The sequence below is a fragment of the Podarcis bocagei genome (genome assembly GCF_964188305.1).
Source record: "Podarcis bocagei genome assembly, chromosome: 4".
In the NCBI taxonomy this organism is placed as follows: Eukaryota; Metazoa; Chordata; class Lepidosauria; order Squamata; family Lacertidae; genus Podarcis; species Podarcis bocagei.
The window spans coordinates 17,426,991-17,445,144 of record NC_138128.1 but is presented as its reverse complement, the minus strand read 5'-3'; the positions used below and the strand labels follow the sequence as shown (position 1 = coordinate 17,445,144).

General features: G+C 40.5%; 1 protein-coding gene across 17 annotated transcripts in view; it reads right to left on the bottom strand.

Annotated features, from left to right (window-relative positions):
• Positions 1–18,154, bottom strand: part of MECOM (MDS1 and EVI1 complex locus) — a 468,901-nt gene that overhangs the window by 41,741 nt on the left and 409,006 nt on the right. For 9 of the 17 annotated variants that reach the window (XM_081189989.1, XM_081189979.1, XM_081189992.1 and 6 more), the window contains 5 exons: positions 12,259–12,361; positions 11,911–12,127; positions 9,227–9,374; positions 6,912–7,068; positions 1,597–1,650 (listed from right to left, as the gene is read on the bottom strand). In XM_081189989.1, coding sequence (XP_081046115.1) covers positions 1,597–1,650; positions 6,912–7,068; positions 9,227–9,374; positions 11,911–12,127; positions 12,259–12,361 — 679 coding nt within the window. The remainder of the gene's footprint in view (positions 1–1,596; positions 1,651–6,911; positions 7,069–9,226; positions 9,375–11,910; positions 12,128–12,258; positions 12,362–18,154) is intronic. The other 8 variants (XM_081189990.1, XM_081189995.1, XM_081189993.1 and 5 more) reach the window with 3 other exon arrangements.

Genomic DNA, 18,154 nt, shown 5'->3' with positions numbered 1-18,154 from the left:
AAATATAAAATGGCTTTCATGCCTAGCAATCTGAGACACAGCTGACATAGTGGTTAAAATTTAAAACTAAGCAGACAACAATACTACCAGTTGAGATGAGTAGTTCTTAATGGCCTTCACAACAAGGCAAGATTATCTGGCAGGGCAAACATTCACTTTTAAAATTATAGCCGAAATCATTAATGAGTGCATCAAACTGCACCACACTAATACATTGATACGATGGAGAGAGGATAGGAGACCCCTTGCAGATTCCATTACATAATCTATTGTATCAGTAGCCATAAATGTTCAAGATCTGCATAAAAGCCCCAATTCAGGTTGGCCCCATCTCCTGATTAAGCAGTTATGTCTGGGATAATAGCAAGAGGCAGAATGAGGAAACAAGTACACCAGATCACTTTGCTCTATAGTAGATCCTTCCCTCATTTGGCAGTTCTCTCTGCCACTATAAAAAGAACTGTCCTAATCTCCAGCTTGGGGCATACAGGCTTCTCCATTCACGTCCATGGAACAGGGCAGCTTTCTACACAATGCTATTTGCACAAACGGAACCCTCTCTCCAATTACAATGGATGGAAAAAGGTCTTATGGCCCAGAACCCTGACACTCAGAATAAGTTTGGGTAGTAGGGTTGTGCATTGCCACCACTAGTCAGGTGATGCTTTCAGTAGTTCATCACAGAGATAATCCTAAATTTATATTGACAGAATTGTTGGGTTTTGGTTAAATTAGTGAACGATGTGGCTGCGCATAACGTTAGGACTGAAAACCAACTATTTAAAACAGAAGAACGGTTTGGGTGGATCAAACTAAGTCTCTCAAGGCTGCAGTAGCGAATTAAATGCCTCAGGAAACTCACAGGAAAGGTTGTGATGGTAATGGTCATTCATTATTGTTTGCCTTCAATCTATGGTAATCAGAAGCTCACAATAACAGAGAGTGTAAAAGAAAACATAGGATGCATTCATTTGAATTCTTGTGACAAAGACAGTGTTGAAATGGAGATGAACGTATTTTTGTGCAAGTAAATAGAATGAAAGCGCTTTAAAATTTGTCGTGGGTGGAAAAGGATTGCCTAATGCATGGTAGAATGTGAAGAGACCAATAAGCTTCATTCTTAGTGTAGCACTCCAACCCTGCCAGTCCCTTTAACTTCAATATACATTTTTACTTTAAACTAAGCCAAGTCAAGCTATTACAGGAGTGGATCTACAGTGAGACATTTTCTCTTCCACCTTGATAAACCCTTATATTCTATAACATTACATTCTTATATTCTATAACCTTACATTTGCTTTAAATTTCCAAGCCAGGGGTCTTATTTCCCAGCCTCTATGTTTTCAACACTGTCTTGACGCTGTACTCATCTAACCATTGCAATCCTTCCCACACCAGATACCAAATACATTATAATCCATCAATGACTTAAGCCTTTAGGACCAAGAAATTAGCTAGAAGTGAAGTTCGCATATTTTCTGCTTATTAAACACATGACTGTTAAGTGCTATTTTTAATGCATTGCTGTCTATTCCAACATGTGGTTTCTATTTGAGCAAGCTGGAGGTTTTATGAAGGCAGGCAGTGTGTAATTACCTTTGTGTTGGTGAGTTGGTGTTGGTGAGTTTGCTCCCAAGCCAGGGCGGCATACTGTAACGAGAGACAGTTGCCATAAACAGACTGAGAAGGTACAGCATGGTGTGTGGCCTTTTTGCTGGGAATCAGATATCTCTGCTCTAGGTGACCCTCTACCCCCAGCCACAAGCGCTCAGAAAATCCTACCCTGACATGTGATCTTTAAATTCTTTTGTTCTGTAATTACACGGCAATTATTCATAATTGTCCTATGGTTTTTTCTGTCCATCATCCTTTGCATTTGAAAAATCACAGTTGCTCTTTTGGTTACACTAGCAATTGCTGATTAATGAAAAAAGCAGGGAAGAAGCATTTTCCATGTGATTTAATTTGAAAAGAATGGCAGAGCATCTGAATTTTCTTTTAAAGAAAAGAAAAGAAAAAAGGAACTGGAGCCGCAGGGTATGAATGGTCCCTATATGGTTGGAAGCTATTGTTCACTAATTATTTTATTTTCACTAATATTAAAAAGACAGCCCTGTGATGTCAGGCAAGGGAACACAAATCTTTAAACAACGGTCATAACTGGGTCTGGTTAATTATGTTTTCGCTTGCTTAAATAAGTTGAAGCACAAATATATAAAAATATCAACCATTCCAGGAGCAGGACCACAGCCCTCTGAGGGATTCTTTTAAGCCATTAAAAATCATGTTGATATATTATTGAGACTCAAGGCTCACACAGATTCATTCAACTGCTCCCTTGATGAATGTATGGAGTATGTTCTCGTACACTGAAGAAGTTAATTCGAGAGCTACAGGAAGCTGGTCGTTGGTTCTCAAGAGTTTGAACCGCAAGTCCCCATGGGCTGATATGAAATTGCAGGTTGGCCCCTCTCTCCATTAAACTGGCTTCCTGTTTGACCCCACACCTTCATGCTGTGTGTATCTGGATTCTGTGGCCCAGTAGTGCAATATAGCAAGCTTAAAAATTCTGTTAACTGATCCTTCCTTGGAAGCTCTTTGTACATTCAATAGAAAGTAAAACCACATTCTGCTGTTCGACCTGATGTCAGAACAAGAGGGGTAAGGCATGGAATTAGGAAGGATTCACATAACATTAAAAGTGATCTGAACTTCCCACCGCGAGAGATGCAAGTCTTGGAATAAAGACATGCCACTTGCCTCGCCATTGGGTAGGTAGGCAAGATCGTTTCATCAAAACATGGATTTAAAAAAAAGAAAGATGCTCAAGTCAGTCCATTCCTAGTTTTCTTTTAACATCTTAAACTGCTTGCCCCTCACATTCAGATAATCTATATTTCAATCTGCTTTCAGAGTCATGAGAACTGAGCCACAGACATTAAGTAGTTAATAATTTAGAATTAAGTAGTTAATTAAAAAAACTACATAATTCTCAATTATTAACTACTCAATGCCTATGTCTCATGTCAAATTAATCAGCAGATTAATTTGCTAACCCACAGATTAAAAATTGGCTATTTAATTACAATTACTAACATCATAATGATATTGATGACAGTGGGGCAGAAGGAAGATCTGTATTTATTTTCCATTTTTATGCTGTTTTTTTATCCAAAGGGCTCTCAAGACAGCTTGATATAGCAATCATAAGAACTCCCTGTGTGCCATGATTTACTTAATTTTAATTAGAGCAATCTCCTGAGGAAACAGTGTGTAGTGTTGGCATCACTGTGTCAAATTATTGCTGAGCTTCTACTAATCGTCATGCAGTGCCTTAAGGTATCTTCCTGAATAGCATGCAGTTGGTTGATTTGGGCAGCCATGAGATCTAACTTTAAATGTAACAGCTGTGTTTATAGCACTCTTGCTAAAGTTGATCAATATGATAGGGCAGCACATAGACTTTCCAATTGAAAATGTTTTAGTGGAATAGAAGCCTGCAGTCAAAACATTGGCTGCTTGTTTCAAATCAATATGTAAAATGCTATTCAGACTCTCCACCAACAGACTTATTAGACCTGTTGTCCCCCCGTAGGGTGGCCAAATCAAATGAAACAATAACAATAAAAGACACATCTAGTACAATTCTCCTATCAGGCTCTACACTGGTAATGTACCCTTGGTTCCCTGGCCCACAGTTCCCAGCCCAATTTTTCCCCCTTGGCTCCTCTTTCCTTCATTTACATATCTCGTTCACCCAGTGTTTGAGTGCCCCACTTCCTCGGTTGATAGAGCATGAGACTCTTAATATCATGGTTGTGGGTTCGAGCCCCACATTGGGCAAAAAAAATCCTGCATTGCAGGGGGTTGGACATAGATGACCCTCATGGTACCTTCCAATTATGATTCTTTGATTCCTTTAGCCACTCTCCTTCAGAATTCCTATCCCTCCATAGCATACAGCCTTTCCTGATTTGCACACCTTTGTGTTTCTTCAGAGCTCACTCTTTCTTGTGCCCTTCTTGACTTAGTGCCCCTTTGTCCCTTTTCTTCAGGACTTCTCCATCTTCTCTTTCTTCAGCTTGCTTAGCTCTTGGCCTCCTGTCCTTTCTTCCCTATGTCCTGAGACCTCTTCCAAGGATGTTTTCTTCCCCTCACCAATGCTGGAGTGCAAAATGCTTTGTTCCCTGAGCAACTGAACATTTTGTGCTACACCAGCTCAGCCAAACAGTTCCCAAAGGTTCCACTGCCAGAAGTGCTATGCAGTATAAACTGTTGTGTTTTATTGAATATTAACTTAGTTGAGAGACATGTCTATAAAGTATTTACTGTACTGAAACACCACCACCTAGGACTTAAGTGGTGCCTTGGAATCATCCAATCACTTTGCATACTGTATCTCAAATATCTTTTAAAAAATTCAAACCTAGGATCAGCTAATGGGAAAAGTATGAATTAGGACACTGGTCAACCATATTGTTGCGAACAACACACAATTCAAGGGAAACGGATACACACACAGAAGTCATACATTCAAAGACAGACGCCTTCCTGTTACACCTTTCATTCTGCTGTGATAACTCCTGCAGCCACTGCAAAATTCTGAGAAGCAAGGAATGTCCAGGGCAATGGGTGAGGAAAAGGCAAACATTTGCCACAAGATCCCGGGTAATTGTACCATGGTGCAGGTAGCAATTTGACTGGGCTCCTCTTTTACAGCTTAATTTTATCCAATAGTTAAGTTGTCCCCAACAACAGCTTCCAAGAACAGTGGTGATAGCGTCTTGGTTTATTCCCCCACTTTTTTATCTGCATTTTTAAAAATAAAAAATAGTAAAATATTGAGTTGCCTTGACTTCTGCTTAAATAAATTTGAAAGCAACTGAATAGAATGAAATATGTTCGGTGATAAAGCTTCACTGCCATAATTCTCGATGTGGACAGCTACTGAAAGGCTCTCACATAACTAAGTCAATAAGGATTCTTTGTTGAGTTTGTCTATGAAGATGGCCTCTTCCTTTAGGAAAGAGTAGCTAGAAGCTGTTTTGAAATTAGCAATCATTTGGAACGATTCCAGGGTTTTTGGTGGTTTGCTCAAGGGAATCTCATTTGGTGGAATCTTCTTACACTTTATTAGTCACATCCACCAGTAGCTCTTCTTCCTGAGGCTACATTAAGAATAAATAAATAAACTTACAAAAGGTTCAAAGCATAATTAGACTTGGGCCTAGGGAAGTATGCCAGAGCACACAATATAAAATGAGGTTATAAAAGTATTTCCAGAATTGCCCACAGAGTCTCGGATACCAGGCAGCTTCTGAAATGAAACAGGCAGGAAAAATACGCGGAGTGCTCTCCTCCAAGAGCTGGTCCATTTGGGAACCAAAGCAGCATCCCTGCAGTGAATTCTCACCTCCTTGCCCCAAGGTTTACAAGCTCTAACCAAATAGAGAGCAGGCATCATGAAGTGGCTATCCTCAATAGCAACTTGCAGCAGAGGATCTCCTCCATGATCATTACTTCAGGGAAGGAAAGTTCGTGCCATGGGAATGCCTTTGGGGTGGAATTTTTAGGAGCAAATGAATGTGTAGGCTTAATTCTGGCTCTACAGCCTTCCTCTGAGTTTGTATTCCTCTCCTGATTTCTACATGGTTACTCCCGTCTGCTTTCTTCTGTGATACGTTGCATTCCATCATCCCACATACCCTTGGCTGTCTATGTCGTTGATGCTGCTCCATGCAAGTTTCCTACCATAGCCGTAGCCCAGGGTGACATCTTTTGAAGTTCAAAAGAGAAAGGTGAAGTAGATTACAAAAACAAGGTGCGTCTTGTGGCTATGCTGCAAGTACCCTAGAAACTATAGCAGACTCACTCTGTGATTTTGAAGTGATCTCTATGTGGTTAGGTGCTATTTTCAGCAATTCATTCACACACTGACTACTTCTAGCACAAACCAGACTTGGTTACTTCACTATCCTGTTTTGGCACATGCACTTTTTAAGCACATAGGATCACGTTTATTAGGGTGTGCATGAAAGCAGATTGTACAAATTCAGCATTTATTTTGCAAAACATATAAAATTAAAAGTGCGAGGAAAGAAGCGTGCATAACCAACCACTGTGCCAATTTGGTAGTGAGGAATACACCTGAAATGAAATGTGACAAGAGTGCTGATTCTACATAGACACACAGAGAGAGAAAGAAAGGGAGTGGCAGGCCTTCAGTCAGCCATGCCACATGGGAAAGTGACCCCAGCTTCCCTGTCACATAATGACTGAACGGACACCAAATGCAGAGCTTTGCAGAATTTTAAAGGCATCTGTTGCAAGGTGCCCTTTCTGTACCAGGGAGATTGCAGGGAGATCTTATACCAAGGGTTCCTGTACATTCATAGAACAATAAGTTGGCAGTATAATCCTATTAACAAGTAAGACAGATTGGGTTCATTGGGACTCATTCTCATGTTAAGCGTGTCTAGGATTGCAGCCGAAATTATGTTCCCTAAGTCTTATTTAACTTCCTACAGTTAAATCTGCTAGAGTATCTGCTTGTGGGGAGAGTAATGAGTGAAGACCATATGTTGAGACTGGAAATTAAATTTCTAATAATTCTGCTACCTGAAATAAGACAAGTCCTCCCCGAACACTTCTTGAGCAAGTCCCAGAACTACAGAGGTTGATAGGAGTAAGAAAATTGCTTGTCAGTGCAATATACGGCTCCAGACTTTCCACCAACACAATATTTTATTTTTCTGATTAAAGGCACAATCCAGTTAAAGACAGTTGGGAACTGTCTGATTAAAGAGCGTTGGGATTGCTAATGCTTCAATGGGAGCATGTTTATCTGATTCCGCATCTTGCTAAAAAAAACAGACAGACACAGAAGCTTAGTGGTTAAGTGGGAGACTTACATATAAAAGGCTTGACACTGCTGTGGATATGTTTGTGCTGTTTGAGGCCTGAAGAAGTGGCAAAAGTTTTACCACACTCTGGACAAGCATGCGCACGAGCCCCAACGTGCTGCGAACGAATGTGTCTCTGGAGGTTGCTGGGGTCCGTGAAAACCTGCTAGGAAATGAGTACTGATTAAACACGAAACTTGGATGCAAACAAGGAAAAACAACAACACCAGCAATTGCATAAGACTCTAGTCAAACCAGGAGGCATTGCATATGGAATAGGCAAAAGTTGGCTTTTTTAAATAATTTCTGCGAGTTCAGTTATGTAAGTGAATTAAAAGATAGAAGAGGTGACTTTTAAGGCCTGTCTACAGTACACATTTAAAACAGCGTCAAGCACACTTAAGTGCCCTGGCTGCCATACAAGAAACCCTGGAAACTAAATTCTATGATGAAGCTAGGAGCTTCTAGTCACTAACCATCAAAAGTACAATTCTCAGGGGTTTTTGGAAGATGCCATAATGGTTAAACCAATTTCAAAGTGGTTTGAAAATGTGCAGAAGTACTAAAACGTCTCTGCAGTTTCATTTATTTTGCATGTTTAGCTTCACTGAGGGTATACAGTATTTAAGAGAAAATATATTTTAGAATTTATAAACCATATAGTAGCAATAGTGACCATTTCCAGCATAATAAAATGTAAAGACGGCAATAGGCAGATGTAAATATTAGGTTGGATCCTGCAAAGGATACTTAGAGTAGATCCACTGAAATGTGACTTACTTAGACATGACTTTCAATAGGCCTAGCCTAAGCATGGCTAAATCTGAATCTAACCTTTTGCTACTTTGTTGTTATCATCATTACCATTCCAATACAGTTTGCAACTATTCGCTTCTTTCTTAAACCTCTAATTCTGTCTGTTTCTGATATTCCTAAACCAGGTGCCTACTAATGGTTTACTAAGAACTGCAATGTCCTGACTGTCAAAGCTTATCCTTGCCCTGTTTTGTTAAGCAGAGAAAATGGAGCATGGGTTGCAAATGGGCCGTAATTCTTGTCTATTGGACTGTAGTTCCCTAGGGGATGAGCCAAATACATATTGCTGCATGTTGCTGGGATCCTGAATGGATAGGTCCCAGAAATTATTCCCATCGCCTTCATAATCTTAAGTGTTTGCTTAGCCTTCATAGAAACAAAACTCAGCAAGCATTTTCTGCCACACTATTCAAATATATTTCAGAACAATGTCATCAATAAGACCTATTGATAGTTACTAAATTTACTAAACGTTTCTGCCACACCCATGCATCTAATCCCCCCCCCCCATGTTTCAGGAGTGCTCTGATGGTGTTTCCTGCTTGGCAGGGGGTTGGACTCGATGGCCCTTGTGGTCTCTTCCAACTCTATGATTCTATGATTCTATGATTTGTGGCACTGAAACCCTAGGCACAGACAAAAAAAATTATGCTGTATTTTACACAAATAGATTTGTGCTTAAAGCAGTTCACGTAAGAGCAGGCAGTCAATACCATGACACAGCATCTCATAAACAGAGTTATTTGTCTTCTACAATGTCATATATGCAGATTCTCACATATAATCTGCTCCCAAAAGGTGTATATTGGATGGTATTATTTCCCTTTTGTTATATTGTTCAAGCAATGAGAGTAAACAGCTGACACAACACAATGGCTTAATTGCCACAAAACTCTATCCAACCCTAAATCTTAGTTTAAGTAGTCACACAAGTAGTTCTGGCATTCAATCAGTTGCCTTTCCCTATTGGTATATTAAGAGTTCTGTTATGTTAGATAAGAATAGTCCATCTGACTGAAAACCATCAATGGATTTCAGACCCCTTGCTTAGGCGGGTGTGCTCTCTACAACATCAAAGTGACCCCATACGTGCAAAATATGTACCAAGCTCTGAGTTAGATGTCACTATCAGCAGCTTCATGTGATGCACTGAAACATTTCAGGCTGCAGATGGATGAATCAAGTTTGAATGCTCTCCCACATTAACAAAAGCACGTTACAGCACATACAAAACAAGCACGCACAAAAATGTCAGGGAGAAGGTTCTAACCTAGCCTTCTTGTGGGCATCTTGTCTTACATATGCAGGGAATCATTTGTACATGAGAGAAGCTTTCAAATCTGATCCCCTACCTGTTGCCTGAAGTGGTCCAGTCCAGTGGAAACGTCGTGTGAGGTATCATGTGCTTCAGTGCTGAAGCCAGACCTAAGATGCTCAAAATGTTACTCTACATATCATAAGCAACGTTGTGTGTACAAAATTCCAGGCACCCTACAATTTCACTGTACCTTGGCACAGTTTTCGCATTCATAATGCTTCCCACTGTCATGGGACATCTGGTGGCGTATCAAGTTGGATTTCCAGTTAAAGGCTTTGGGGCACTGGTCACACTTGTACTCCCGCTCTTCGGTGTGAGACAGCATGTGCTTTTCTAAGCTGCAAAGATACAAGAAGAAGAGGCTGGGTGAGATGGTGACTCAAGCTTTTTGGAACTACATAGACATTTTTCCTGTTCCAAGAAGTGAAGAGACAGGAGCCTATTTCAGGAAGAGGAACTTATTTCAGTTCAGGGAATCAAAGCAGTCATAGAATAAGAATCTCCACTCCTACGACAAATATCACCCATAGGATTGCACAATGTTAGTCACAGTCAGAGTAGATTTATTGAAATCAATAAACTTTGAGGTTACAGTGTTTTTTGCTTAGGAAAAGGACACGTAAGAGGGGGTGTGATAGAGATGGTGGTTATCAATGGCTACTAGTCATGGTGATTATGTATTACCTCCTGGATCAGAGGCGATAAGCCTCTGAGTACCAGCAGCTAGGCAACACAAGCAAGAGAGCACGCGTCTCTTGCTTGTGAGTTTCCCATAGGCATCTGGTAGGCTACTGTGAGAACAGATTGGCAGACTAGATGGGCCTTCTTGGTCTGATCCAGTAGGACTCTGCTTCCTCTAAATAGAATATACACTTTTTGTAGTTGTTAAGAAGTGCGGCCTCTAATTTGGACTATTCACAAGACTGCTTCAACCTATTTAGTGAAAAATTTAATCCGTATTGACTATCCCATATTACAAATGCTTCAATGAATCAAACCTTAGAAGCAGTTCTTGGAGGAGTAAGAACCTCTTAATGTGTGTGCAGCACACTCAGCCAATACATTGCTACGTCTTTTCTCAACATATGAAATGGCCCTTAGGAGAGGATGCACTAGAAAGAGAGGCTCTCACTGCCGACTGATCCAGTGGCATATGGCTTTTGCAGCGATATCTTATTTGACTCAACCAAAACATGAGAGTTTAATGTCTTTTGGGCAACAGGTGAAGGCCAGGCCTTTACATGTTTAAATTATATTTTACAATATAGAATAATTTTTATTATATTGTAGCTTTTTAGATTTTTCACCTGTCTTGATACTAACATATTTTGCCACTCTGTTTGGTTTCCTTGTAATTTTTAATTGGACTGATTGTTTTTTTAATGTGTGTTAGCTGCTTTAAGAGCCTCTGGATTGAAAAGCAGGATTAGAAACATTCCAGATAAATAAATAAGTAATATTATTCTGCATCTGCTGTAGAATCCAATCTGTCACTGTTATGTGTAGCTATGAGTCATGCTTCTCGTCTTATTTAATGTTACTGTTTTCTTTCATAATATTTCACATGTAATTTACTATTACTTCCACCATTAATCCACAACATAGATTTAAAATGGTGTTTGGCTGTCCCGTCCCCGTCCCCCCCTATTAATTACACATACACCAGCTTACATATATATCAACAATTCCAATTGCCACCTGAACATTTTTTTGAAATAGAATATTTTCTCTATATTCTTTTTCCTTGAACTGTTTCTGTCATGTATTGGACTTTAAATAATTTAAATGTTTTTCAGCCAGGCTGACGGTTCTCATTTTTCACCCTCTCCCTCTCAGTGGCAGAGCAATTTATGATTTGTCTTTTGCTGATATATTTTTTTCTGGTCTTTGTTCTGAGCCTTTAATACCCTTAAAGGCCTTCCCCAAAGAAGAGTTTTCTAAGCACAAGTCAGGCAGAGTTGTCATCCATCTGTTCCTGAAGTCCAGACATCTTCCCTCAAGCTTGCATTTTGCTGCAGTGATATTGTAGTTTCCAAACAGCGGATGTGCTCACTTATCCAAGAGAACCCTGGCCTGAAAATGGTTTCTGTTTGTGCGCTGACTTTCAAAACCAGACACTGCCTTCATAATTAGCTGGAACTTAAAATAATTTAGATGAAAACTGCAGCTGTAAATCTTAAAACACCAACTTTTACATATTTATTCCTTGTCCTCTAGCAAATACTCAAAGTGCATCTCTGACCTCTTCCATCACCACCAACACTAGAAGTGTAGATCTTGCCAACTTTGTAGCTTTTGACCTCTCTAGGCATTGCATACTCACTGAGCACAGCAAGGACATATCCTCCTATATGAGTCGTCCCCCCCCCCACTTGACACCATGAGATCAGTTCCCTTCCATTTTTTGTGTGAAATCTGTATTAGACATGATCAGGAACCCCAAGATTCTAGAACTCTATTTCTAAAAACATCAAGACAAGCACTGCTGTCTTTTGGCAAACATGGGTTATTTGTTTGTTTGTTATGAATCAAGACCTGATGACTGGTTTACACACTATCCTCTACTGTGCAGTAATTCCTCACTTTCTGCTGTTGGCTTATTGTTAGTTTTTGTTTGAATTACTTTATGTTTTCTTATTGGCAATTTTACTAGCTATTTTTAAGTTGCAAACCGCTATGGAATTCTCTAATTATCATCAGTTACTAAATATTTCAAAATAAAAACAGAAATAAAATAAATAAATTTTGAAATAAAATAAAGATTGATTTGGGTCTTTCGTAACCGTCCAGGGGTCCTTTACCTTTTACCATATATATATATTTTATATGGTGTCTATGTGTGTTTTGTTTCTCTTAAAATATGCCTGTTCCTACCTTTGCACATCAGAAAACACTTGGTCACATTCTTTGCACTCTTGAATGTCATGCATATCATGGAGGTCATTCTCCTTGTCAAGCTTTGGCTGAAATTCCTCATCCACCATCGAAAACGCTGAGTGAGGTGTGCTGCATGGGAATTTCTGATGGTCCACGAGATCTGCTTTGGACTCAAACAGCTGGTCACAGTCTTCACACCGATACTGACGCTCCTCTGTAAAGCAAATCAGTCATTACTCTCAGTGGCCTTCGACCAATGCGAGAGGATAAATTTGCTCTAAGTGCTGATAATTAGGGAACTTTCTGTATAAGTTATTTGACAATCTGCCATAAGAAATTGCTGACCATGAATGTCTGGAGCCATAGGATCGTGTAAATAGTCTTCAGTCTTCATGAACAGAAGGAGCTCTTCTCCAGCTTCGATGTCTTTCACCACTCTGTAATATATCTGACAGAGAGAATGGCAAGTAAGTGACAAGAAGCACACAGTAACCAAGAGGGGATTTTCTACATATATGTTGCAGCAAAAATATGAGGTCATATTGGCCATGTTGGTGCCACAAAGGAGTGGCCACAATTCAGCGGTAGAGCACATTTTTGCATGCAGAAGGTCTCATTTAGTTCCTCGCACTTTCAGGTAGAAAAAGGATCTCAGGTATCTATCTACCTACCAACCAACTTTGCTGGGAAAGTCCTCTGAGATCTTGGATTGCTGTTGCTAATTAAAAGTGGACAGCACTGGGCCAGAAGCACAAATAGTGTTACTCAGTAGCAGTCCCGAAGCCAAAATAATCTGGCAGAAGATTTATCCCAATAGCTATTATTCCTATGCAAAGAAAGCTGTATTTCCATCAAGAAATATGCTCAAGAGCAAGCTGTGTGACAAGCAAAGTATTATTAATGCTTGCTGACAATTCACAAATCTTCCTATAACATGGGCTGTACAGGTAATTCATTGAATAAAATTTCTTACTGAAGTGCCAACTGAGAAGACAGGTATATTCAAATGCAGTCTTTTTAAAAAAATAAAGGCACACCACACACAAGGATCAACTTTTCTCCTAGTTACACCAGCAGGGGGTGAGTGATAATTCCATTGAGCAAATAGGTAGGAAGTCAATAATAGAATGACAATCCAGTCTGTATTATAAGCATTGGGATACACCAAATTAATCACAAAGAACAACTGCAATGCCTTGGGTAAGCACATAGCCAGATATCACTCAAAGTTTACTATGCAACCTGATCCACAGGGATGTGCAGAATTGTTCTGCAGAGCTTTACTTGGTTAAGCTTGCATTTCCAGGTTAGTCCTGGTAGATATACCTCGGATCACAGTCTTAGCTTCCTGTGTGAAAAGGAAAACTCCACCTAAACAGCCCCATCAAACATCAAAGCATCATTTGCACGTTTGAATTTGCAGCCTGTAGTGAAGAAGGAAGGAAACCTAACCTGATGGTTATGCTCTGAAAAGGAATAGGAAGGAAAACCAAATCAGCTAATTCCAGCAGTGGGGCAGGTGGGGCACTGGCTGAGAGCCCAGGCGCTCAGAGGGGAACCTCACTGGTCCCAGCCCTGCTGGCTGCCCTTTAGGGGTAGGAGAACCTTATCTGTGATCCCCAAAGGCCTATAAAAAGATGACTTTAGGAAGAAAAGCTCACTGTCTTATTGTTTCACTCAGAACCTGCATTACGAAGAACAGTTTTCATGGGACTTTGATAAAAGACAAATGTTTAAATAAGATATTCAAACTAATTCTAAAAGCACTGGCTACCTCTGTTCATTTATCAAACTCAAAGCAAGCCTTCTCTTTTACTTTTTAAAAATAATTTTGTGACAACTCTTAATACTAGGAGGATACAACAATGGGGAGGGGGGTTCAAAGGAAACAAGTATTTTGAACACTTGTCGGCCTAGAGGAAGTTCTCGGAGACTGTAGGGAAAAGGCAGAAGTTTCAGTGACCCACACCAATGGGAAAAATCCACATTGCTCAAAACTATTGACTGTATGTGCACGCAGTTCTTATACAGCTCCAGTAGGTGGCTCTAAAACCCAATTGTTTCTTTTCTCAGAAAAAGCCTGACCACAACTATGTGCTGGGGGGGGGGGGGCTGTCTACAAATACCTTAATGAAGAGTATTGCATTACTCCAGGTTTATTTGCTTCTTTCCTGCCCCCACCGTTAAAAATGCAGTATTGTTGTTTTTCTTTTTAATACTAGCAGTAGTTCAACCACCTGAAGAAGCCAAGTCATATATCGTCGAGTGGTGTTGGGATAAACAGAAGGAATTTGTATGTTACATGACATTTCCAGAGAACAAGCTAAGGCCACATTGTGGCTGCCTCTCCAAAGGCAAAAGCTCTAAGAAAAAAGCATTAATCATACAATGTGCAGGCTGCTGACTGTTAGCTACGCACCTTCCCCATAAAAGTAGAGATTTGAGGCTTCTGGAGTTTCCACTCCCACTTCTGTCAACTCCCTTTTCCTCCTTTAGTTCTCCAAAGTGAGAGCTATCTTAGCCAAACCATCTTTTAGGTTTATAATCTACATTCCCCACCCCCACCCCCGTCGCCCCTTTCCACACACACAAAAGACAAATGCTTCCAAGTAGCATGTTTCATTCTGGAAATCTATTTCCCCTAAGAACACAATGGCATTCTCTCCACAATCTGAATTACCTCTTTTGTTGGCAGCTCTCAAAGGTTTAAGTTATTAGCTTCCTTTCCAACAGCATGCTGACATTTGAATGGTGACATATTAGAACTTCACAGCAAGGTCTCGCAAAGAAAAACGCTGCCTTAACACGTACACCAAAAAGCCTTCCTCCCCTCCCCCATTTTGTTTTTAAAGGAAAGGAAACACTATGATATTGCAGATTTTTTTAAAGGTCTGATCTGTTCGGCACAAACCTGCACAAATTAAAAAGGAAAGACAACAAGCCTTTCGCTGTTTCTCCTGAATTTTGGCTCATCTTAAAATTTGTCTAAAAACTAATGGGATATGAAACATAGGCACTCAGCACAACAAGGCAATGTGTTTCTAGTCAAAAGAGAGCATAAAGACATTCTAGACTTTAAAAGCTGGGAGGGGTCAGCAAGAAAGGCTAATCACTCCACCACCCACAACACAGCAAAGACTATTTTGATTCCTGACTGCAGCCATTTGAAATAGCTGGGGTTATGATCAAGCGCCAGAAGTAAATTTGTCTGAGTTCAGTCTAGTGGTGGTCAAAATACACAACAGGCTTAGTGTGGATAGAAGTAACAGGTCAGTGAAAAACCATGGCTGCCATGGTCTCAAAAGGTCATGGAGGAACATGTTAATTGGTCCCTAGCTGACTTGGGTTGATTCACCAATTTACATACTGCATTGTAAAGGAAGCCTAAAGGGGCCCATTCTCAGAATCAGTAAACTTACAGGGAGGAGTGTGTATGCATTGACATTAAGATGAATGCTGAAACCTTTTGCATACTTAGCCTGAGTTCCACTGAGATTTACCTCTGAGTAAACAGGAACAGGATTGGGCTACATGACACTGATGCAGCTAATTGCTCAGGAAAATTTATGTCTGAAGTGGGGCATGTTTCAGTCCTCTTCCCAGGACACTAACCCACCTCACCCCTTCAGTGTACAGTGGCCAAATGATAAAAGGGAGGGGGTGGGGGCTTGGGCTGCTCTTGTGTTCTTAACAGCAGTTTGACTGGTTAGAAATCAGCAACTGAAGCTTTCCTTGCAGGGAGATGTCTGGTGATCAAAATGCTGTTAAAGGCACAGCTACAGGGGCATCTTTAAAAGTTTAAAACCCCTGCATGCATGTTGCAAGAGGTACCTTCTGAATAATCAGTTTCACTGAAATTATTGAGACTTAAATACGAGTCAGTATACTTAGGGCCAGAGTATAGTGGATTAACGCAGAGTAACAAAATAATGTAAGAAATAATGGGTTGCTTTTTCCTTTCAAAGACTCATAGAAGCTCAATTTACCATTCAAACATGCATGGAAAAATTAAGAAACTTGACCTTTTACCACCCTTTAACAAATTTAAATGTGCAGAAAATGCATGGTTAAAATGGGTTAAAGGGTAATTAATCTGTTACTAGATCTGTATTTACAAATAAACCGCAGTTTAATGAAATTAATGTTATAAAAAGCCCACCCAATAATGTTTGTTATGTTTAAGGGATCTTCTGACCCCTCTAAAGGTATAAAGGACCCCTGGACAGTTAAGTCCAGTCAAAGGCAACTATGGGGTGCAGCGCTCATCTCACTTCAGGCCAAGGGAGCCAGTGTTTGTCCACAGACAGCTTTCCAGGTCATGTGGCCAGCATGACTAAACTGCTTCTGGCACATGGAGGACCTTGACAGGTGCCAGAGCGCATGGAAACACTGTTTACCTTCCTGCCACAGCGGTACCTATTTATCTACTTGCACTGGTGTTCTTTTGAACTGCTAGGTTGGCAGAAGCTGGGACAGAGCAACAGGAGCTCACCCGTTTGACACAGAGTCAAATAGCTCACCTTCTGATCGGCTCTACACCTGTACCCTGTCCAGCACAGGAGAAGATGAGCTTTGGAGTAAGCTATGGGCAAATCAATGGGATCCCTATACCCAAAAGGGACACAGTTTGTGAAATAAACACTATTATGGTACACCTCCTTCACTCATTTCCCTCCTGGTTTGTGTGCATATTTGATTGGGTCAGAAAAACAAATATGCAAAAGTCCTTATTGCTTTCTCTGCCTCTGCTCCCTCCCTTCCCTCCACCTTTCTGAATCACCAAATATGTTAATGTTTCTCATGCAATTCAGCTGGGAAATCCATGAAGCAGTTCCTTAGTTTTTGTAGTTAATATGCAAAAGTCATTTTCATAATGTATCTGATAGAGTGAGAGACAGCGAAAGAATGTGACAATCACACTAGTGATTTGGAGTACACATTTGGGACTTTTGAAAAGGTGACTTAACATGAATGGCAAAACAGAAGCACAGTTAAATGAGCTCAAACTCATTCTCAGCTTTAACTTGATATTTATTGGGCCTTATGAAAACAAGAGTAAAGTGGAGCAAGTCCTGCTGGAGCAAGGGCAAGCCTGCTGCAGGCTTCCCCATACAGCTCTGATAATGCACCTCAAGCCTACTCTGCAGCCCGTGCTCACATAATTTTCTCATGAGCAGATACTGCCAATTGTGACAAATGATGCTGTGAGTTGGTGATGTGGACTTTGATTCACTGGGGGCCAGGTTGGGACAACCAAATTCATTTGATCCACGGCTGAAACAGATTTAAGTAAGGCCAGCTTTTAAGTCCTGCAAATAAATCTGATGTCAACATCGCATGCACTGAATATTTGCTTTAAGCAACACTTGCTTTTCCATTTATTAAGATAAATGTATTTAAATCTGACTTTTCTCCAGATCTAATGGCCTTGGTGCATTTGAAAGGGAATAGTAAGTTATGGGCTGATGAGCCCAAGACACGACTGAACTGCTGACTTACAGAGTGTTGGAAGAATGACGGCAAGATGTACAGGTTGTATGCAATAGATGGACTTCCTTTTGTCCTTCCTTTGGCTTTTAATTTAAGTACCAAAGGTTAAGAAGTGGAGTTTATAGTTGTCAGAAAACAACCAGACTCCTGAAAGGTATTGTGTTGAGTAGCAAAAAATGTCTGTTTGCCAATTAACCTCTGATGGACCATTCACACATGCAGGTCATCACAATCAATGACCAGAGATGCAGCTGAGATTTAGCCCTTAGTGACAATGCTGTTGCTCTAGTTTTTTATGTCCTGTCATCTACACAACATTGCCTGGGGTGGCAAAGGTAGCTTGCTGCTCTCCTCATGCAGCAAGCTTTGAACCATTTGGGCCCATTCAGGGCCAGCCTTGCCACACAGCAGGGTAAAGACACCTGGCAGCACGAGGGGGAAACAGACGAAGGCGGGCATTGGTGTCTGAATGGTGCAGCAAGACTTTTAAAAGTTGGTCAGCGTGGTGGGGGGTGATGGCATCTGAACTCCATGAACAATGAAATGGCTCTGACTGGTTCCTGTGAAGTTGTGCAGGCGTCTTGTTCACAGGTTGTAAATTGAGAAGGGGATCTTCTTCTGACAGACAGAACTAGGAAGCTTCCCTGCTTCACTTTTAAGAGACAGGACTCCTCTTTGGGCTGCTGTCAAGCAAGTCACTGTCTGCAATTTTGAAACTAATGCGATTGTCCTTTGCTATCATGTAACTGAC